Consider the following 22,202-nt stretch of genomic DNA (forward strand, 5'->3'; position numbering starts at 1 on the left):
GGCACAGACCCCTGGCCAGGGCCAGTGTCCAGCTGGCTGGGTTCAAGCTGACCAGGCACCAAGAGCAGGAAATGAGAAGCAGCCTCCAAGTGATGCTTTATAAAGTGTGAGGAGCAATTTCTGTCATCCCTTCCCTCACTGGGGGGCAAACAATAAATGTGGCCATGAATAGCTGATGGTCCAGGAAAGACCTCAGTGAGCTAATCTGGGAGCTGCTCCCTTGGGAATGTCCAAGGATCCATCAGGCTTTGGCTGACCTGGCTGTGCCTCTCACCCATCTCGTGTCCTTTCTGGCTCCTGCAGAGCATGGAGAGGAGGGAGGATGGCTCCAGTGTCCTGGTTCCTCCTTGGAAGCAGCAGAGCCAGGGGGAGCTGTCACCTGCTGGGACCTGCACCCTGCTGCTCAGGTAGCCTTTGATCATCTTGGTTGTGGAGGGGAAATTTGAAGTTTTCCAATGCCTCTGGCTGTGTCATTTCCCCAGCACAGATTTACCTTGGGCTCATAAGGAGGAGGTGGGATGGCAATGGAAGGTGGGACACCTGGCTCAAGTGCAGTGCTGGTATTGCCCTGGGTGAAGGTGTTGGACACAAATGGGATCCCACAATGTCTGTAGGAAGTCTCCCTGTCCTGGGCTAGGGATGGGAAGGGTCTTGTGGGTCACTTCCTGGCTGGAAGTGTCACTGCTGACAGGCAATAAAGTGAGCTCAGCTCCCAGAGAACTCCCTGACCTCTGTGTCTTCTGTCATTGTCCTGAGCTGGGCCTGGTGTCTCTGGCTCTGGGCAGCCCCTTCTCTGTGGCACAGGACCTGTTTGGGGTGGGGAACTCTGAACATCCCTCCTGCCACCCCCTGTCCCCACTCCAGAGCCTTTCCAGGCATTTCAGAGGGTTTCAGGAACAGGGTGACACCAGAGGGGAAGAACTCTGAGAGTAAATACCTGTAAACTCTTAGACTAATACCTGTAAACTCTTAGAGTAAAAACCTGTAAATTCTTACACTAAATACCTATTAACTCTTACTCTCCTGGAGGATTTGAGCCAAGGATCCACCTTCAGCTTGGGCATAGGGTCTGTAAAGGGAATGAAGCCCAGCATGACACCAGAGCAGGCACCACACAGCACATCCAGAATGCCCCAGGCATAGTGCTAAGAAAAGTTTATTAAAAAAAGCAAAGACATTGTAGGTGACACCAGTCACAGCAAAGGATCATTCATCACATTTGTCCTTGGACAATAAATTATGACGTGGAGCATCATGGTGCCCTTTGGAAGAGGCTGCCATGGAGGGATGCACTGGGAGGATACAGGCACAGATGTTTCCAAGTCCCCTGATCTTCATATTTTTCAAGCAAGAAAGTGCCCTGTGGGGCCACTCCAGCATCCTGCACCCTCCAGCTTTAATCCATGGATGGGTGTGGGAGAGAAAAGCCTGGGAGCACCTGGGTACGGCACCGGGAAATTCTCTGAATGCACAGGAACAGACAAAACCCAAGGTATAAATATCACTTTTTGCTCACAGAGGTATAAGTAGACTAAATGCTAAATTCCAACATATTTCAGATGTTTCATCACATTATTTTCAATGTATGTTAACAAGTACAAAGCAGGGTTTGAAATTCTTTTTTAAAATGCTACATTAGAATCAAGTTTTTTAGTTAATTAGCAAAGACTATTATGAAAGGTACAGTGACAATATTTGGTCTCTGAATTTTTTTAAAAAGCATGAGTTTCACAGTATCAAAAGTGCTTATTAAAGAAATGTAGTGTAAAAACTGTGATAAGATGGTTGTGGTTCTGATGATGAATAATTTAGTGGCTGTAAGAAAGGTTACTGCAGCATTATACAAATTGAACAGTGCTCAGTTCACATAATTTTTTTTCATAACAATAAATATAAATAAATTTACAAATAGTAATACTGCCTAGCACAAGAATAGACAGAAGCACAATGCACAAGACTATAAATCTATTTTTTTTTAAAAATCCTAAACATCTGCATAATTCCTAAAATCCTCTAGCCAGTGATCAGTTTAATAGTTCAGTAGTACCACTTCCTTCAGGGGTGAGGACTTTTACAAATCTAGATATAACAGTGATCTGCTAGGGAGGCGAGTTTTCCTTTTTTAGTGGTTTTGCTCCTTTTTTCCTACCTCCTAACAATAAATTAACAACAGTTACATCAGAAAAGTGTTAGTGGTGCAAACATCTCCAGGAACTGGGGGAGGTCTTTGTCCAATTTGGCAAATTAAGAAAAAATGACACACCAGGGGCACAATCAACCAACTTGGGGCTGGCCAGCCCCATGGCTTGTGGTGGCTTCTGTGACAGTGGTGACACAGCAGCTCCACCACGGTGTGGAATAAATTTAACTCCCTTAACTGGGTGATTTTTAGCTCAGTTACATTCCAGTGAAAGTTCCTGCTGCCTTCCAGGTCCTTCTGGAGAGCTCCCCAGACCCACAACACAAGTGTCCATGCCCTTGCCATGGGGGAAAGTGGTTTCACAAGTCCCAGCTTGATTTATTTTGGCCTCACACGCTGTGGAAGCAGCCAACACATCCCAAAGCAGGACGAAGCCCTTGGAGCTTCCCGGTCGGATTTTAACCACGGGGAAGAACCGTCCCTCGGGATCCGCGGGACGGTGCCAAGCTCAGAGCAGAGGGATGGGTTTGTTGCCTTGGGGGTTCATGTACTGAGCAGCTGCCACATTGTCCAGGGTGGTGTAGGTGGTGTAAAGGCCAGTGACCTGCAGGTCGGAGAAGGAGCGGTCGCTGCCGCTGGACGCGGGCGTGAGGCCGGGCGTGCCCAGCTCGCAGTCGGAGAGATGCAGGGGGGAGTTGCTGAAGGCACCCAGGGTGTCCAGGCTGAAGCTGTCGTCCTTCATCTCCTCCCAAATGTTCCCTGGAAAAGATGGAATCCTGCTCACAGCAGCACATCCCCAGGTCCCCCGGGGGCCAGGGCTAAAGGGCTTCATTTGATGCTCGAGGGTGGGACCATGGTGGTGCAAGGGGCAGCAAGTCTGATCCCCCAAATCCTGTGATTCCAGACCTTTTTCCAGCAAGTGTCTGATCCCCCAAATCCTGTGATTCCAGACCTTTCTCCAGCAAGTGTGTCTGATCCCCAAATCCTGTGATTCCAGACCTTTCTGGGCAGCAAGTCTGATCCCCCAAATCCTGTGATTCCAGACCTTTCTGGGCAGCAAGTCTGATCCCCCAAATCCTGTGATTCCAGACCTTACTGGGCAGCAAGTCTGATCCCCCAAATCCTGTGATCCCAGACCTTTCTGGGCAGCAAGTGTGTTTATCTCCCACATCCTCTGCTTCCACATCTTTCCAGACAGCACCTCTTTGCCTGTGCTCTACCCAGGACCACGTCAAGCATTGCCATAAACCAGAGAAGTTCTGCTTGCCCAGAAGAAGAACCCCAAAGCACGAGCAGAGCTCTGTTTTCCCAGGGGCAGAGAGATGCAGTGTCCCACATCCACCTGGCTGGACACCCCTGCTTCCCCCCACTGGAGCCAGGAAGGTTCTTTGCTTTCCCACCTGGCACAGGGACAAAAATCCACTGAGGGCGACCTAGGAAGTCACCCTGAAGACGCCACCACCCAGCCCCATCCCAGAACATCCCCCTGAGGATCCTGGCTGCATATTCAGCATGAACACACCCACAAACCCCAGCTGTGCCCTCCCCGTGCCTTTCCCCGTACCTTGCAGCGCGAAATCCATGATGCTGGGATCCAGAGCATCCACCTCCGTGCTCATGTCCACCGCCACGTTGGGGAAGTCCGGGGCGCGTCCCATGGGGTGGTGGGGCAGGGGGCTGTGGCTCATGTCAGGCAGGGTGTGCAGAGGAGGCGTCTGTGCAGGTGCTGGCGAGTTGGGGGCGAGGCGAGCCTGGGTCTGGAGCTGGTGGTGCAGCGGCAGGGGCTGCAGGGACAGCGTCATGATGGGCTGGGGCTGGAGCTGGGACACCGAGATGCGGCCCAGGGGGGGCCCCTCGGGCTCTGCCTGCTTGCTGGGCCGCCTGCAGCTCTCGGGTCTGTCGGTGATGAGCTTGTCCAGCTCCTCTGCCCGTTCCAGGGAGGAAAAGAGATGCTTTAACACATTTGTTCAAGCAGGGACTGCCCAAAGTACAGCTGCGTTTCTGGCGTGAACTGATTGTCACAGTGTGAGAACCAGCACAGGCTGTGACTGTGCAGGGAGCAAGAAATGACACCTAATTCCTTCCCCAAATCCATGGTTATCCCTGACTGAGCCAAAGGAATGATCATGCAACTGCAGAGCAGCCCAGCCACCCCTAGAGGCAGCTCACCCCCACCTGCAGAGCTCTGTGCTCAGAGAAACACTCAGAATTCTGCTTATCCGTAAGTACAAAAAAATTCTGCTTGTCTCCCAAATAACTACAAAAAACTCCTGACTGTTGCAGTGGCCCTTTTGCTTTTAAACAAGTAACATGCCATTTATCACTGACTGCATGTTATTGATTTTGTAGCAAAAAAAATTCCGGTTGATTTTGTCAATACCAAGCTCAGAAAATGTGATTCTTTATAAATAAGAAATGTTATAAATAAGGGTAGGAAATTATAAATAAATAAGATTTAAATAATAAATATATAATAGAGAATATTCTAGACAATAGATATCTATAGATATAGAGATATAGATATTATAGATTTTATAGAAATATAATATAATATAATATAATATAATATAATATAATATAATATAATATAATATAATATAATATAATATAATATAATATAATTTTATATATAAATAAATAGATCTAATATTAAATATATATTTAGATCAACATATATTAGATAATATAGATAATAGATATAACTACATATAATTTATAATAATATAGTATAAATAATATTAAATTCTATTTTATAAATAAGAAAATGTCTTAGAATAGGGAGAGTTTTGCAGAAGAACAGGCAAGAAGAACAGGCATTCAAATGCTTCTCTATGAAAAGTGCATTAAATATGACTGGATATTTAAATATTCCCCCTAACAGTAACCCCAGAGGCAGCGGAGCCATGCAGGGAATGCCATGGATGAGCAGGATGGGGAATGCGGGCCCTACCTGGGTTAGCCATGCTCCTGTGAATGGCAGCCAAATCCTTCCTCTTCCACTTCTGCATCTCCTCCTCCATCTTGTCGATCTTGGCGGGGTTGAGGGCCCACAGGCAGCCCTTGCGGGACGTCCCGCTCAGTTTGTTCTCCACCTTCTCAAAGCACTTGTTCAGGGACAGGTTGTGGCGCACGGAATTCTTCCACCCATCAGGGGCAGTCTGCGAGGGCAGGAAGGGGTTAATGGGAGCAGCCGTGATATTTCCTGAAAAATCCCTTGGCCGGGGTTTTTTTTCCTGAGAAGCCTCAGAAAAGAGATGTAAACAATAATTATCTGATCACTTCTCCCTGTGTTTTCTGCTCTGGAATGTGGCAGGTGCATCTTTGATTGGTGCCATGTGAGTTGTTTTTACTGAATGACCAATCCCAGTCCAGCTGTGTCGGACACTGTGGTCAGTCACGGGGTTTTTATTGTCATTCTTGTCTAACCTTCTGATGTATCCTTTTCTCTTTCTTTAGTACAGTTTTAGTATATCGTTACATTATAATATGATATGGTATGAATATGATATGGTATGAACATAATATAATATAATATAATATAATATAATATAATATAATATAATATAATATAATATAATATAATATAATATAATGTAATGTAATGTAATGTAATATAATATAATATAATATAATATAATATATATGGTATGGCATAGTATAGTATGGTATGGTATGATATAATAGTATATTATAATATACTATACTACACTATAACATAATATAATTAATATAGTATCATATGATTAATATAATTTATATACTATACTATTAATACTATTATATACCATACTATTACTATACTATCATTTATATTATATTATATTATATTAATAATTTATAATATATACATTATATATTATATATTATACATTATATATAATATATTATATATTATATATTATATATTATATATTATATATTATATATTATATATTATATATTATATATATAATATCATCCTTCTGAGAACTTGGAGTCAAATTTTCATCTCTCACCTCATCCTGGCTACCCAACAACACCACACCACGGGGGAAAGGGGGTTGGGATGGGACATTTCCGAGCTGGGGAAGGCCCAGGTACCTTGAAGTAGGGGAAGTGCTCCTTCATGAAGCTGTAGATCTCGCTCACGGGCAGGCTCCCTGTCTTGCTGTTCTTCAGTGCCATGGCAATCAAACAGCTGTGGGCAGGAAACCCAGGAATGGCTTGGAATCATGGAATGGCTTGGCTGGGAAGGGATCTTAAAGCCCATCGAGTTTCACACTCTGCCACCTTCCACTTCCCAGGTTGCTCCAAGTCATGTCCAGCCTGGCCTTGGGCACTTCCACAGCTTCTCTGGGCAGCCAGTGCCGGGGCCTCACCATCCTCACAGGGAGGAATTCCTTCCCAATATCCCATCTATCCCTGCCTCTGGCAGTGGGAACTCACTCCTCTTGTCCTGCCACTCCACACCTCCTTCTGGTCTGGCACCCTTGGACCCACCTCTTCAGACACAGACAGCTGGGATCCTGGGATTCCTGCTCCCAAGGGCTCAGAAGTCACAGAATCACAGGATGAGCTGATTTAGAAGGGACCCACGAAGATCACTGAGTCCAGCTCCTGGCCCATCCCCAAGAGTCACACCACATTCCCAAAAGGATTGTCCAAACCCTTCTTCTTGGGCTCTGCCAGGCCTGGAGCTGTGACCACTTCCCCGTGATCCTCAGATTTTACTCCTCTGTGCTGTTACTCTCTCACTGCTCTCCAGGAATAACTTTCCTTGTTCACGCCTGCCACCCCTCAGAGGCAGCTCCCACACAACTCCTGCATGGATGGGGGGATTTTGTTCCCTCCCAAAGGACCCAGACACCCCTGCAGTGTCACAGGCACCCCAGGACAGGCTGTGGGCAATGTGCCTCCTGCTCCCCACTCACCTGTAGGAGTAGATGGGCTTGGGATAATGCTTTGGGTGCAGCTCCTGGGCAGAGTGGGGAGCCAGGCGTGGCTGGGAATAGTGTGGCTGTGTCCCATAGGATGTGTTGTAGATTGCTGCTGGGTTACACTGTGTGCACAGGGAAAAGAAGGGAAGTGACAGATGCAAAATGTCCACTGGGGTGTGTGGGTTTAGGGACATTTTGGTTTTCTTTTAAAAGACATCTAGATTTGATCTTGGCAGGTACTTCCAAGACAGACAACAAGAACATACCAGTACCTGCTGGGGGTTCTGGGCCAGGGCAAACACCTGCTGGGGGTGAGGAGGAGGAGGATGAGGATGAGGAGGGAAGAGCTGTTGCTGTGTTTGCAAACCAGGGGACAGCTGCCCACCCACGGCGTAGGGGCTCATCTGCCAAGAAAAACACAACAGTCAAGGAGTTCCACCACCTTATCCCAGGAGCTGGGGCAATAAAGACCCACCAAGGCCTGCTCTTACATTGGCTCCGTGTGTGGAAATGGAGTTGAGGCCCAGGATTCCCTGGGGGAGGCTGGCCTGGACGTGGATCATCGCTCCGGGCGTCGAGTGCATCGCGCTCCCCACGGCACCTGGCGTGGAGAGAGGAAGGCAAGGGATGCTCCCATGGAGGCACAGCTCAGGGAAGGAAGGGGGTTAATGGATGCAGCTGAGCACAGGGAAGCTCTGGAGTGGAGAATCCAACCTCCCTGGCTCTTCACAGCCTGCCCAGATGACATCAGCTGCTCCCAAAACTCGTTAGGCAGGGAATGAGAGGCGGCAGCTGTTTAACAGCCCACGGTGCTGACACAGACACTGTGTCTTACAAAAGAGAAACAACACGTTCAGCATCAGCTGGATTGTGCTCTCAGGCAGGCAGGGTGGCACTCTGAGCTCTGTGATGTGTGTTTACCTAAAGGATGCTCACAAGGGAGAGAAAGGAGTTCAGCCAATACAGGCTGCAAGAAGGTGTGAGGTAAATGAGGTGCCCTTTGCTTTATCAGTGTTGAAACAAAGCAAAAAGATTAATTATTTCATTTCAGAGGTGTTGAAAACCTCTGAAAGCCAGGACTTAAAATATCCCAGCCCAACAGGGCACCAGCAGCTGCACTGGGCAGAAATTCCCATGGGATCTGAGTGGTGCCAGTGCTGGAGCTCTCTCGCTCTTGGAATGGGGGGAAGGCACCAGCAGAGCCCTCAAGAGAAGCCAACAGGCTCCAGGTCTTTGGACAGGAAGCAAAATGTGAAAGCATAGGAAAAGCGAGCCTGAGGGGGAGTGGCAGGGGCAGGCTGTGCTGTTAAAGGAGCAGTTTTTCCCATTATTTCCCATTTCCCATTCCCCATCCCACAGTACCTGTCTGCTGGAGCATGGCGCTCTGGGCCCCCAGGCTGAAATCCATTCTCCCACTGGCCATCTGCTGGAGCCGAGGCACATCCACGGATGTCAGCCAGGACAGGGACTGCAAATCCCCCGGGAGCTCATCCTCACTCAGCTGGGAAGGGTCTGAGGCCAGGAGCCTGCAAAGCAGCAGGGGAGGTTAACGGGGAGCAGGAATTGCTGCATTGGCCCTGGAAAGAGATGGATGGGTGCCAAAGCTCCTGCAGGTCAGGGGGAAGAACCACCAGGCTGGAATTCTGTATCCAAATCCAGATGTGCCCCGTGGTTTCACAGCTGGTTACTGACACCCTTCACCTGGTCTTGTGTTCCTTTGACCAGTCTGGAACATTTTGGTTGAGAAAACCTCTTGTGGAGCATTTGTAGGGGAAGCAGGCCCAGGAACCCAGCAGAGAAACTGCCTGGAAACAAACCCAAACTGATTCCTTATTTTCACATCTGTCAGAAATTTGCACGTTTGGCTTTGATGGGGGAGAAACCAGGACTTAGAATCTGGTCATTCTGTATTAACCCTGCAATCCAGAGCCTTGGGAGGAGCTCTGGGCCCAGCTCCTGGGGAATACATGTGTTAATCCTGGAACACCTGGAAAAACTTCTCCCAGCCCCTGGATCCTGTCAGCTGTGACAGATCAGCATCTGCATAAAAAGAACTCCACAGACTGCTGATAGTTTCCATTCAGATACATGAAGTTATTGATACTTTAAAAATCATTTTTTAGGCAGTTTTTGACAGAGTAAAGGAGTAGAATGAAAGGTTTGAGACTGGAGGCACCATATCTGCCAGGTACCAGCAACAACAGCAGGCACAGCTGTGACAGGCTGCTTTTGGTTTAAAGCTCTGCTTTTGACACCTTTTACATGCTCCAGATCACCTGTTTTGCTTTGCTTCTGATACAGCATGTGGTACAAAATGAGAATATTGGAATATATTTACAGTACTCAAAAATTCCTGTGTGGTCCAAACTCCCTGTTAAAGTCACTAAAAGAACTCTTGCAAGTGAAAAGCTAAATTAATTAATTTATGTGGAAGAGTATTATAGGAGTCACTGGTACCTTGAGGAGTAAAGCAGTAATTAGGACATGTCAGGGAATTGTCACTGACACCAAGGGTAAACCTAAAGGGATTCAGATCCAGGAAAACATCTTTATCTCTCAGAAGAACACAATTTAGTTGGATGCAGTTGATTTTGCTTTCAAACCCTTTTGCTTTCAAGAGCTCTCAGAGATGTGTTAAAGTGGTGTCTGCTGCTGATGCGTGTTTGCTGCCAAGTGATGCTGCAGGAAACTTAAATAAATCTGATCTCTTGCTGAAGCATCTTTTATGTTTTACACGACTCTAAATCAGCTTAAAAGAGCAAGGCAGAACTTCAGTGCCTGCCTGCTCTGGAGCTTTCAGCTCCTCTATTCAGGAATTCCAGAAACACCTATCAAAGCTCCCTGAACCACTGTCGGGGAGAAAAATAAAAAAAAAAAATTTTTTTTGCAAAAAAGATTTTGTATAGGAGAAAAGGGGGGAAAAAAATCAACACGGGACCAAGAGCCAAAGAATAAAAAAACCCTCTTCAAATCTCCCTCTCAGCCTACCCCGCGTTCTCTCTCCTACTGTAGTTATAGGGCAATAATTAGCATTGCCATGGTTACGCCGTTATTTCGCCAGGCTTGGGGACTTCCATCCATTAAAAAAAAAAAACAACAAAAAAACCAAAAAAAAAAAAAAAAAAAGCAAACCCCATCATCAGGTGACGGCTCTCCCGGCTCGGAGATTGGCTGGATTGGAAGAAAACAGGGGCATGAAATGATTTGAAAACCGGGCAGGCTCGGGGGTCGCTCGCAACAGTTGGTTGGGAGCAGGGGGAGCCGCGGGCCCTTTGTGCGCCCAACGCCCGCCGCCCCTGGCACGTGTCCCCTTTGTCTTTGGGGACCCCGCTTAATTGTGCCACCCCCCGCACCCGCTCCCTCTTTACAAGCCTCCCATTAATCTGCCCCGAGTGACAGGCGACACACAACACACGTCCCCTCGCCATCTGGCACCCCGCGCCCCGCCGGCACGAACGGGGTCAGCGCTGCGCATCGTGGAAACGCAGAATCGCCGAATTCTGCGCCATCAGCCCTTCCCCCGGGCAGGATCAGCGCTCCCGGGCCGCATTCCCGGCCGTTCTCCTGCCCAGCCCTCACCCGGGATGCTCCCAGCCCCGGGAAGGTGGGACAGCGTGTCCCGTTCAGCATCCGCGCCACGGACACGGAGAGGGGCGAGGAAAGGCTTTGGAATCGGATGGGAAATTGTTGTTAGTGTATGAGGCTCTGTTTTAAATGGTTATGAAGGTGTAATGGTGTTTAATAACTAGAGAAGCGTGCAAAATGGCTCTTTGTCCACGTCAATGGTCTCCCTTCCCTTCCCTTCCCTTCCCTTCCCTTCCCTTCCCTTCCCTTCCCTTCCCTTCCCTTCCCTTCCCTTCCCTTCCCTTCCCTTCCCTTCCCTTCCCTTCCCTTCCCTTCCCTTCCCTTCCCTTCCCTTCCCTTCCCTTCCCTTCCCTTCCCTTCCCTTCCCTTCCCTTCCCTTCCCTTCCCTTCCCTTCCCTTCCCTTCCCTTCCCTTCCCTTCCCTTCCCTTCCCTTCCCTTCCTCAGGTCTTTCACAGTTTCAATTTGAGTTTACAGTAATTCTTTTAAAACCACCTCAGCCTGTTCACTACGCTTTTTTTAAAAAATAGATTTGCTGCTTATCAGATTAACATCATGTTAAAAATGAAGGATAAAGCAAATTCAATCAGAATTACACCCCTGCCCATGGCAGAGGGTTGAAGCAAGATATTTAAGGTCCCTTCCAACCCAAACCATTCTGTGATTCCATGATTTGATGATTCTGTAATTCCATTATTTGAAAATTCTATGATTCCATGATTTCAAGTTTAAGGATTATTCTTCAGGCTGCCTGCAAAACCAATGCAGAGATCTCTCATGTCTTAAAGAACGTGAAATTTTAAAGAATTCCCATTGCTGCCTGGCTGAGGAGTTTTAAAAGTCTGGGGATGTTCCGTAGCATAAACCCAGCACATCTCCCAGGCCACAGGCTCAATGTGTGCCCTGCTTCCAGTGAAGAAATTCTAATTTAACTGCAAAAAAAAAAAGAGAGAGCCAAGCACAGGAATAACCAACACTCTCATCTCCTGGGCTTCAATCTTCCTGACCTCAAAATTGCCAGCTACAGATCCATAAATTGGAATACCAGGTGGGATTGGATTCAGCTCCCCACCACCACCCTGCTCATCTCACTTTGGAGGATAAACTCCAGGAGGATAAATCCAGGAGGGTAAATTCCAGGACAAACTCCAGAAGTCAGAGCTCCTGCCTTTGGCTGGGTGTTCACAGCCGCTGGCACAATGGGGCACTGTGGTAAAAGCAGCCTTTCAGCGCATGTAAATGAGATAAATAGTGATAGGCTGTAATTAATGCACTGCTGAGCCTCCCCTGCTCATTCCCAGGGCTCCTGGAGCAGAACCCCAGCAAGGGGAGGCTGCAGCCCCACCAGAGGTGTGGCAAACGTGGTGGTGTTTCTTCAGAGCGTGGTGAAATGATGTAACTCCACTTTTACCCCTCTGCAGTAAAACATCCCATGCTTCTGTCTCTCTCCTGCAAGGATGAGAACCCAGAGGGTGCTGAGGGTTTAGAGCCCAGTTCTCCTGTGTATCCCAGGATGCTGATCCTAGGAAAAGTGCCTGGAAAATTGGGTGTGATACAGAAATGCTCCATGGCACTGTCAGTCCTTACAATCTGCTCTGGAGTTATCTGCCCAAAATATTTATTCCTATCAGGAACACATTGGAATGAGACCTCTTTCCAGATTTGATCATGGCAAAGTTCACCAGAGCTTGCCAGCAGCACAAAATCCTCACTCACAGCTACCTAAAGGTTATTTTCACCTTTTTCCCCCCACCATCAAGGGCATCCTGCTGGCACAGGGTGGAATTGGGGTCATTCCTGGCCTGGCCTTGCAGGAGTTTAACACCAGAGCTGGATCTGAGCCTGAACTCACCAGTGGGGCTTTGCCACCTTCCCTCAGGCTGAGCTCAAGGTGGTTCCTTACCCTGGGAACCACTGCCAGGGGAATTATCCATGAATTACCCACCTCCACATTGCATGGGATGGTGAGCTCATGCCTGGAGACTGCAAGGATCCCCTCAAAAACTCATTACCTCCACCTGAAACAGAGCCAGGCCAAAACCCCACAGCTGCATTTGGGATATTCCAGGGTTTTAAGTCTCACTCAGTGGACAGAGTCTTTTCCCATTTTCAGCACTGAATTTTTATCCCAGGCTTAGGTGACACAACTGCTCAACAGGCAGGAGCAATTGGGTGATGAGTTGTTAATTAACTGTTTGCAATGTTTTATCCAGTCAGGGACAACTGGACAGGAAGAGTCCAAAGCAAACCTCTTCTAGAATTGTAGTTTTCCTTTGTCTGGGATTACACAAAATCCTCAGGGCAAGCACAGAGAGTTCTTATGTGCAAGACAAGGAAAATATTTGGATTGTGACTCTCCAGCTGTGTCCATGGTGAGAAGTGTCCTCTGTTTTACTAAGGGATTCAACTTCCCATCTCCTTCAGCTCCCCATTCCACTTGCTCCTTCCCTTTATGCCCTTCCTCTCCTATTTTCCTGCCTCCCAGGTGCTTTTCCTCCCACTATTTGCTGGTTTCCACACTCACAACCGGCTGCCCCTTCCAACTTGATTCTGCCCCAGCTCTTCTCCAGCTTTACCAGCAGCTCCCAGAGTTTTTGGTCTGTGATTCCTCCCTGAAGGCACAACACACAGCCAGTCCCACACCATCATCCCATCCCTCTCTCTGTCTTCAAGATTTCTGGATTATTTCTGGCCTTGCTGGAAATCAGAATAGAAATTAAGCTTTAAGAGAGTCCCTCCTTATCTATAACTCAAGAAACATTGTGTTATCAGAACAAAAACTAGTCAGGAGAAATTAAATATCATCATTAACCTGGTAGGTGGTGATGGTCCCCTTTCCTTGCACCATGCTGGACTCTCTGAAAATCACCTGCAAAGGTGTTTGGCACTAAGAACAGGCTACAGCTGCACTCCTGGAGCCTTTTATCCATCCCAGCTCCCATTTCACAGCCCCCATTACACCAGTTTGCTGTGGGATCAGTGGAAATTGAATTACAGTGAAAAGTGTCATGCTTAAACACAAGAGGAAACGAGAGGTGATGGCAGCCCCAGCCACTCATTCCCTGCTCTGCCCTAACCATCCCTAGGCTGGGATTTGCCAAATACAGCTGGGATCTGACTCTGGAACCTGTTTGGTAAAAAAATCCCAAACCAAACAACTCAAAAATCAGCCTTTTGACCAAAGACAGAACAAGCAAAACGTGCTGAAGCTCCAGGCACGACAGGAATGTTTTATATTAAAACCAGGACCATGGTCAGACTGGGAAGATATTTTTTTCCTAGGGAATTGCTGCTCTTTAGCACTGGAGCCTTGTGTGGGTGTCAGAGCAGTGTGGAGGGGATGGATATCAGCTCTCCAACCTGTCCCTGGGCAGGGCTCTCAGAACCCCTCAGTCTCTGGGCCTGCAGCAGCTCCTCTTCCTGCACATGAGCCTCTGGGATCCCTCAGGAATGCTGGAAAAATCCCAGTTCCCTTTCTCTTTCCCTGTTTTGGCCTTTCTGAGGTGAGGGATGAGCTCTTTCTGCTCTCACAGGACCCCAAGTTGCTGCCCCAAACCAGCCCCGGGAGAAGCAAAAGGCCACAAATTTTATTCCTCCAGATCAGCACATTTCAGGAGTGCTGAGGAAACAGTTGTGCTAATCCACTTAAATCAATCCAGTTTGACTGATTCCTTGGAGGTTTCTCACTCTTTTTTTTTTTTTTTTTTTTTTTTTTTTTTTTGGGGGGGGGAAAAGAATGAAGCCACTCCCGTGCTGGAATTCCTGGGGCACTGGGAGTCATTATCTCAGTGCCTGTCACAGGAATGGACACTGGCATTTTCTCCAGGAACAATTAGGGTGTTGTTAGTGATGCATTTGTAACCTTTTTGTGTGCACACTCCCATCCATCCATCCATCCATCCATCCATCCATCCATCCATCCATCCATCCATCCATCCCAGGGGACAGAGGTGTCACTTCCTCTCCAGAAACCTCAGTGCAAAAAAATCCCAGATATGGGAACACAACAAATGTGCTCCAATTAGAGATTTGTCATCTTTTCCCACACTGGAATGCTGTCACATCTGGAATTTATGGAGTACAGCAGTCCTGTGCTTCTTAATCTGATTTTACACTATACTATGGCAACATAAAGTAATTAAGGAACAAATTGATCAGATTAATGAGCTACTGAATATAGACAATTTTTTAAGAATCAAAGAGATAATTAAAATGGGGTAAAGGACTATATAATCTACTAATATATTGAATTATTAATGATTAACACCTTTTGATCAAAAATTTAAAGCTTAATTCCCATTTAACATATAGAAAATGCATTGCAACGCCTTCAAAACTCTCCGCAAGGCTTCTGTCAACTGGAAATACATAATAAAACAAAAAAATAGAAATGTGGTCCTTACACCAAATATTGTTGAATCAGATCTTAAAATCAAAATGACAGATTCCATATTTCAATTCAAAATATTGCTTGAAGGCTGCAGCACCCAGGAGCTGAAGAACCTGGATTCTCAGGAATCTGCCCATAAATTCCATGGGAAAAGCCTGGAGCTGGCTCCTATAATTTGTACAGGTCTGTGCTGGAGCTACCACGAGCCACCACTGTATAGAAAACTCGTGGTCTGCCTGTGCTGTGATTTAAAATCAAAATAGTGGCACTAAAAATGTTAAATTATTAATTATGATTAACAAAGATGAAGTGCTAAGGGTTAAAAATCTCAGTGTGTTACAACTCTCTATTTTCATTCCCTTAAATGCAGTAGGGAATTATTAGAAATATTTGTCAGCCCTACAAGGGTAAATATATTGAATATGGTGGTATTTTCTGTAGGAAACTGAGAGAGGCAGCTGCTAAAATAAATAATTACTTTGCATTGCAGCCAGGCAGTGACAGCACCATATAAACAGGCAGTGGAGGAGATCTGATGGATCTGATGGCCCTTAATCATCCCTGTGCTGTTTAATATCCCAGAGCTGCACTGCTGGGAGAGATGTTTGCCTAAAATCTTTTTACTGGGGTGCAGAAAGTCCTGTGGCCAAAATTTCATCACCACCCCGAGCCACAGCAAATTCACTGCAGAGGCTTTGGAGCCGCACAATTCAAAGATCTGTTAAAATCAGATTTTTGCCACATTCCTTTCACACAAAAAATACAAAAAAAAATTTAAAATAATTATAAAATCCCAAGTTTTCCAGCTGTAAGCACAATCTGCCTGCAGACTGATGGGTGTCTGGGGGTTTGATCCCCTCCCTCCCAGCGGAGCCAGGGCTCCTCCAAGTCCAACTGTCCCATTGAAAGATTCCAAATGAGACAGAAGAGTATTCTCAGCACAGCCCCAGCCTCCCACTCGCTAATTGGAGGCCATTCCCCATTTTGTGGAGCCTTGATGCTCCCCCATGGAGAACTCAGGACTGTGGGTTCCAGTCTTGGACTGTGGTGACAGCAGGAGAGTAAACAGAGCTGATAGAATTTGACAGGTCTATTCTTTTCTTAAAATCATTCAGTCTAAAAGATTTTCTTTTACATAATCCAAAGTGTTTTCTCATGAAGTAGGACAAATACTGCTCTGCATTTATGGTGCAGTTCAGATTTTATGCATTTTTATCAGAATTTGCCACTATTAAACGAGGTCAAATAATTTGTTTTAAAGCCGTGGTAAAAAAAAAAAAAAATCACAAGTGGGTGAAAAACTTCAGAGAACTGAGCACAAAATGTTTCACAGAGGACCCAAAGCTGGTTTTTAAAAGGAGAAAATAAGAAAGTTATGATTTTTTTACTGAAATCAGATAAATCCTATCTTTCTCCCCCAAAAAGCAATTTTTTTCCCCTGCAGCTCTGAGTTAAAGAACAGTTCTCTTCCTAAAAAAGGGGCTTTGTTAAGGCAGTGAATTCTGCAGGGTGCTGAAGATCCAGCCTTAAATCCACGTCCCCAGAAGTCCCTCTCACCCACACCCTTCCTCAAATCCCCAATAATTTCTTCACCAATATTTACGCAGCCAAGAAAAATGCCCCGAGCAAACAGTGCCTGGGCACAGAGCGAAGGCAGAGGCACAAACCTTTTCCCCAGAGGCTGCAGGGACTGAAACAAATCCCTCGCTGAGCTGCAAGAGCCTGAGCTGCAGCCTTTGCATTTTGAATAGAGAGAGGCCAGGAGAAGAATACCTGCAGCAGCCCCAGGAAAGGTTGAAACCCCTCAGGCTGGGAGGAAGGATTCTCTCAATGCTCATTTTATATATATATATAAAAAAAAAGAGTTAATTTTCTTCTGGTTTGCTTTCCTGTTTTGTTGTGAGAAGTGGGACGTGTTGTGTGTGTTCTGTATTTGCTGGAGCTTTGCATCATGTGACAAAATGTAACCTAACATAACCCAGGGCTCTGTAACTCATGCAGAACCCTCCTGCAACCTCCAACAATGCTTTGAAATGATAAATGGAAGCACGGCGGTGCAGGTAAATTAAATTATGAAAGGCTCTTTGGCAGAGCCAGGTTTGTTCCCACCCATATTAAAAGCCCTTTGACAGGTTGTCAGTGCTTTGGAGGGCTACACAAGTGCTTGTTTTAATTAAAAACTCCTCCAGTGTCTCTTGTTCAGTCTCTCCATGACTGCTCCACAACAATGCAAAAAGTGATCTGCGAGGGAACTTTTAAATTATTATATTTTAACGAGAATCTCCTTCTCTGGCAGCGCTCACACAGGACAGAGAATTTAGAGAGAGGTCCGCCCAAGGTTTTGGAGGTGTATTTATCAGATATAGGTTAGTATCAAAATCAGAGAATCACAGAATGATTATGGATGTAAAAGACCTCCAATATTACCAAGTCCAGCCTTCATCCAAATGTGAATACTTTAAGCAGGAATGTTTCTGAATAAGGAATGCATTGTAACTGGTCATCAGCCTTACAAATCTCATTTAGAGTGGAGAAATAACTCAGATAGCTTTAAAAAAAAATAAAGAAGAAGAAGAAAAGTGGATTTCTATATGCTAAAAGGATTTTTTAGGAAGCAAGGAGGCGGCAGCAGGAGTTGGCAGTGCAGTGCACGTTTCTGAGACGGATCAAACCTCACCTGTACTCCTGCGAGGGGTGGTGGTTTTGCCCTGAATTCCTAATGATTCCTGACATTATGGACGGGATATCGCTCTCTATCATCTCCTGGGGAAGCAGCAGAAGGCAGCGGTCAGCAGCAGTAGCTATCCAGCACTTCAGCAGCGGCGGGAGCCCCCGAGCCCGCCCGAGCCCCGGCACCGGGCACGGCACCGGCACCGGCACGGCCAGGTGCGCTGCTGGCACCGGGAACGGCAGGAAAACATCCCGGGGATGATCCCAGCCCAGAGAGGGACCCCTGAGGGAGGGACAGCTGCCCACGGGGTGAGGGGAGCGGGAGCACCGAGCCAGCCGGGAGCGCTCCCGCTCTTATCCCGCAATCAGCATCCGTCGCATTTTGGGTGAAAAAGCTGCGGGAGCTGCAGCGGCCCGAGCGCGGGGATGAGGGGAGATCCCAGCCCTGGACTCTCAGTCATGGAAGCCCGGGGGAATCCCAGCACCGCTGCCCCACGGATGGAGGGAGCCTGGTGCTTCCAGCCCCGCGGATAGAGGGGAAATCCCAAATCCGGGAGAATCCCCAAACCGCTGCCCCACGGATGGAGGGAGCCGGGGATAACCCTATCCCCGCATCCACGGGGATGGAGCGAGCCCGGAAAAACCCCAGACCCGCAACCTCGGGAGGGGTCAGGGGGAGACGAGGAATAGACAAGCCCGGGGGTCCCCAGGATGGAGCGAGCCCCGGCATTCCCACCCCGCTGCCCCGGGCATGGATGGATACAGAGAACACGGGGGTCCCCATCCCCGCTGTCCCTGCATGGAGGAAACCCGGGGGTCCCCATCTCTGCTGATCCGGCATGGAGGAAACCCGGGGGTCCCCATCCCCGCTGCCCTGGGCATGGACGCATACAGGGAATCTGGGGCTCCCCATCCCCGCTGCCCCGGCATGGAGGGAGCCCGGGGCTCCCCATCCCCGATCTCCCACCCTCACCCGGTGCTGCCCCGCTCCGTGCACCAACCTGTCGGGCGGGGCCCCGGGGCCGCCCGGAGCTCGGCGGGCGCTCGGTGCGCGGGGCCGGCGGCGGGGCCGCGCTCCGGCCCCGGTTTAAATTTCCCTCTCCGGAGCTGTCCAGCCCCGAGCATGCGCGGCCCGGGCCGGGGTCAGCGGCGGGGCAGGGCCGGGCAGAGCCGCCCCCGCCCCCGGTGCCCCCGCCCCGCCGCACCGGGCGGCGCGTCCCAGCGGAGAGCGGCGAATGGGAAAGGGGGGAAAAGCCCGGATTGACCCAACTTTGTGCAACTTTCCGCAGCGAGGAGGGGGAGGGATCCGCCCGCTCAAACGGGCACCGGCGGGAGGAGAGCGGAGCGCAGCGGGGCGGGGGGAGCCGGTGCTCAACGCACGGTGCCCGGTACCGGTGCTCAGTGCACGATGCTCAGCGGATGCTCGGTACCCGGTGCTCGGTGCCCCGCTCGGTGCTGCGGGAAGAGGAGCGGAGGCAGCGGCCGGAGCCGCCTGTCCCCGGTGTCCCCGGTACCGGGATTGCCGCGGGAAAGGGCGCGGGAGCGGGAACGGAGCCGGGACAGCCGCGGGCAGGCAGAGCCCGGCCTGAGCCTCAGCACTGCGGGAAGTGAGGGATGAGGATGGCAGGGATGAGGATAGAAAAGATGAGGATGGGAAGGATGAGGATGGCAGGGATGAGGATGGGAGGATGCTGAGGCCCTGGCACAGGATGCCCAGAGAAGCTGTGGCTGCCCCTGGATCCCTGGAAATGTCCAAGGCCAGGTTGGACAGTGTTTGGAGCAATCTGTAAAGAGAATCATTCATTCTGAGCACCGTAATTCTGCCTCCTCTTTCACCAGAGGTTTTTAAAGCGTGGTTTAGCCATCAGAGAGTGAAGTCTGATGATAATGGCGTGAATTTGGGACAATGTTACCTCCAAGTACCACAAAATCATGGATCAAACATCTGAGCCAAGGTCAAATCCCACAGCAGCAGAGATCCAGCCCCAGGAAATACTGACTTGGACTGTCCAGGTCTTTTCTTGAGACCAGATTGTATTTCCTATAAACCCATCATCAAAACAGGGACCAACCTTCTCTGTCAGGAAAGAGTTTGAAGTCTGTGATGACACTGGGACCTTTGTGCTCAGCACAGCAAAGCTGAAATGTGGAAATACTCCAATATCCTTGCACAAGGAAAACCCACAAGATCCATGATAAATGTGTTTCCTTGTGCTTGCCACTTTCCCACAGAGCATGGAGGGGATGAAATGTGAATACAGATCTTTTTTTTCCTGCTCTTAATGAGAATCTGTTCACTTTGATGAGCATCAAATCTCTCTCTGTTAATTGCTGTCAATAGAAGGGGAGGTTAATCAATACCTCTATGAAATCAATGCCTTTATCAAGCAGCTCTGGAGAACTGAAATAAGAGGAGAAGTCACAGTACTGGCAGAGCCTCAGGCATGGAGTTTGCACAGTGGCAAGGGTTCCCTTAATTACAGGCTGCATTAATTAACGCCGGGCTGCAACTTATTAAAAGGTCATCTCACATCCTTACCAGGTAACTCAACACTTTAAAGAATGGGTGTTTATGGCTGAATATTTGCAGGAGGGGTGAGGATAAAACACAGGGTTCCTTCCAGGTCTCCTTGGAGCCGGTTCAAGACATTGTGCTGAGCTTTCCCCCTGGCTGCTTTCCTGCAGGAACACATTCCATGCCCGAGCTGGTTTCCCCCATCTCAGGTGGTTTGCAAGCCCTGGAAGGGCAGGTGAGGAGCAAGGGATGGCTCCTGCCCCGTTTGCTCACCTGCCACGGGCAGGGATCAAGGGCTTAGCTGTCCAAAACCTGCAGCAGCAGCAAGTTCCAACAAGGAAAATTCCATTAATTGGTGCAAGGAGCTTTGTCACAATGGGGAAGTCCAACACTGCAATGGGCACTGGGAGGTTTTGGACAGGACAAAACTCTGAGGAGTTCGGGGAGTCACAGAACAGTTTCGGTTGGGAGGGACCTTAAAATTCCTCTTGTTTCAGTCCCTTCCACAGCCCAGGGAGCTGCAGCTGTTCCATGTTCCATCTGGAGCTGCAGAACTGCAGGCTGATGGTTGGACTTTTTAAAAAAAATGAGTTTTTCCCTTGTGTTTGGTGTTTTCTCATCAGTTCCTCTCAGTCTGGAGAAGTGATGCTGTCCATTGGAATGGCATGGAAAGGAATATTGTGTTGCATTTTCTCCTGGTATCCATCAGCTCTGTTTCTTGCTGTGGTTTAAAATGCAAGAACACAAGGACAATTTCTGGTTGTATTTGTATTTATCCTTATCTCAGTTAAGGAATGGCTCAAATTCACCTGTCACAACTGAAGTTATTTTTACAGTGAATCTTAGCAGTGAAATGTGCATTAGGTTTTTCTGTTGATCCAATTTCTGTCTGATTTATTTGATGTCATGAAAAATCACATATAGCCTTTAAATTAACATAGTTCAGCAATTAACTTCTTCCTTTATTTGCACTAACAGATTTGTAGTAAACAAATAATACAATACAATAATAGAGGTAAAATAAGGATTTGTTTTTCAATTTCTTTTGTATTAATTTCTCCTGAAATATCTTTAATTTCTATAGATTTTCTTTTAAACTGCAGGAATTTCTTTTGGATGACAAACTGAATTCATTTTGCTACCAGCTGAGGTCATCATAAAACAAGTTTGGTTTGTTTTCCACACTCTCCACTGCTTTAGGAGAAAAGTAGGGAGGGGAAAAATAAAAAACTCAAGAGAGAGCTGAGAAACCTTCAAAAGCAGGGATTGATGAGAACTCTGTGAAGATTTTGGTGACCTCTGCATCAGGTTGGAAAATCAAAATATTTCCCCCACCTCAGGCAGTTTGGGGTGGGACCTGTGGTTTTTGGGGTGAGCCCAGAATGGCTGAAAATCAGCTTCATGTTTATTCATTGTTGTTTTATGTGAAAGGACATTGGGGTGTCCCAACCCTGGATCTTCCTGCTCCTCACTTGGTTTTATTTTCTGATTATGGTTTTCATCTCTCTCTTCCAGATGTGGAGGAAATACTGATGTGAATTCAGCTCTGAAAGCATTTAGTGCTTCTTAAAAAGGAATAATTTCCTTGCACACTTCAAGCCAGCTTTGTTTTATGGGAAAGGTTGTATTTTTGAGCTCGTCCTTTTTTTACCAAAATTAATTTATCCCTACAGAAGTGAAACAGTCTATTCACATTTTAAACTGCAGCTGTTCACTTTGATGAGCATCAAATCTCTCTCTGTTAATTGCTGTCAATAAAAGTTGAGATTAATCAATACTTCTATGAATCAATGCCTTTATCAGGCACTTCTGGAGAACTGAAATAAGATTCAGATCTTATATATTCAGATCTTATATTCAGATAAGTCTCCGATTCTCAGCCCCTGATGGAGATGGGAATTTGGTCACACTCCATCCCCTTTCCAGTGCCCGGATTTGGGGTTCCATCCTCACCCCCAAAAATCAAAAGCAGCTCTTCCCATTACCCA

General features: G+C 47.6%; 1 protein-coding gene across 1 annotated transcript; it reads right to left on the minus strand.

The window, feature by feature from the left end:
* Positions 1 to 1,150: 1,150 nt before the first annotated feature.
* On the minus strand, positions 1,151 to 18,800 carry FOXN4 (forkhead box N4). The gene is made up of 10 exons (XM_074554199.1): positions 18,701 to 18,800; positions 17,707 to 17,792; positions 8,419 to 8,582; positions 7,548 to 7,657; positions 7,329 to 7,460; positions 7,051 to 7,178; positions 6,221 to 6,317; positions 5,091 to 5,298; positions 3,705 to 4,064; positions 1,151 to 2,899 (listed from the first exon to the last, which is right to left on the minus strand). Exons 2-10 carry the CDS (start codon positions 17,787 to 17,789, stop codon positions 2,649 to 2,651), a joined length of 1,533 nt encoding a protein of 510 aa, XP_074410300.1. The 5' UTR covers positions 17,790 to 17,792; positions 18,701 to 18,800; the 3' UTR covers positions 1,151 to 2,648.
* Positions 18,801 to 22,202: the final 3,402 nt, after the last annotated feature.

This window comes from Zonotrichia albicollis, chromosome 18 (assembly GCF_047830755.1).
Source record: "Zonotrichia albicollis isolate bZonAlb1 chromosome 18, bZonAlb1.hap1, whole genome shotgun sequence".
Classification (NCBI taxonomy): domain Eukaryota; kingdom Metazoa; phylum Chordata; class Aves; order Passeriformes; family Passerellidae; genus Zonotrichia; species Zonotrichia albicollis.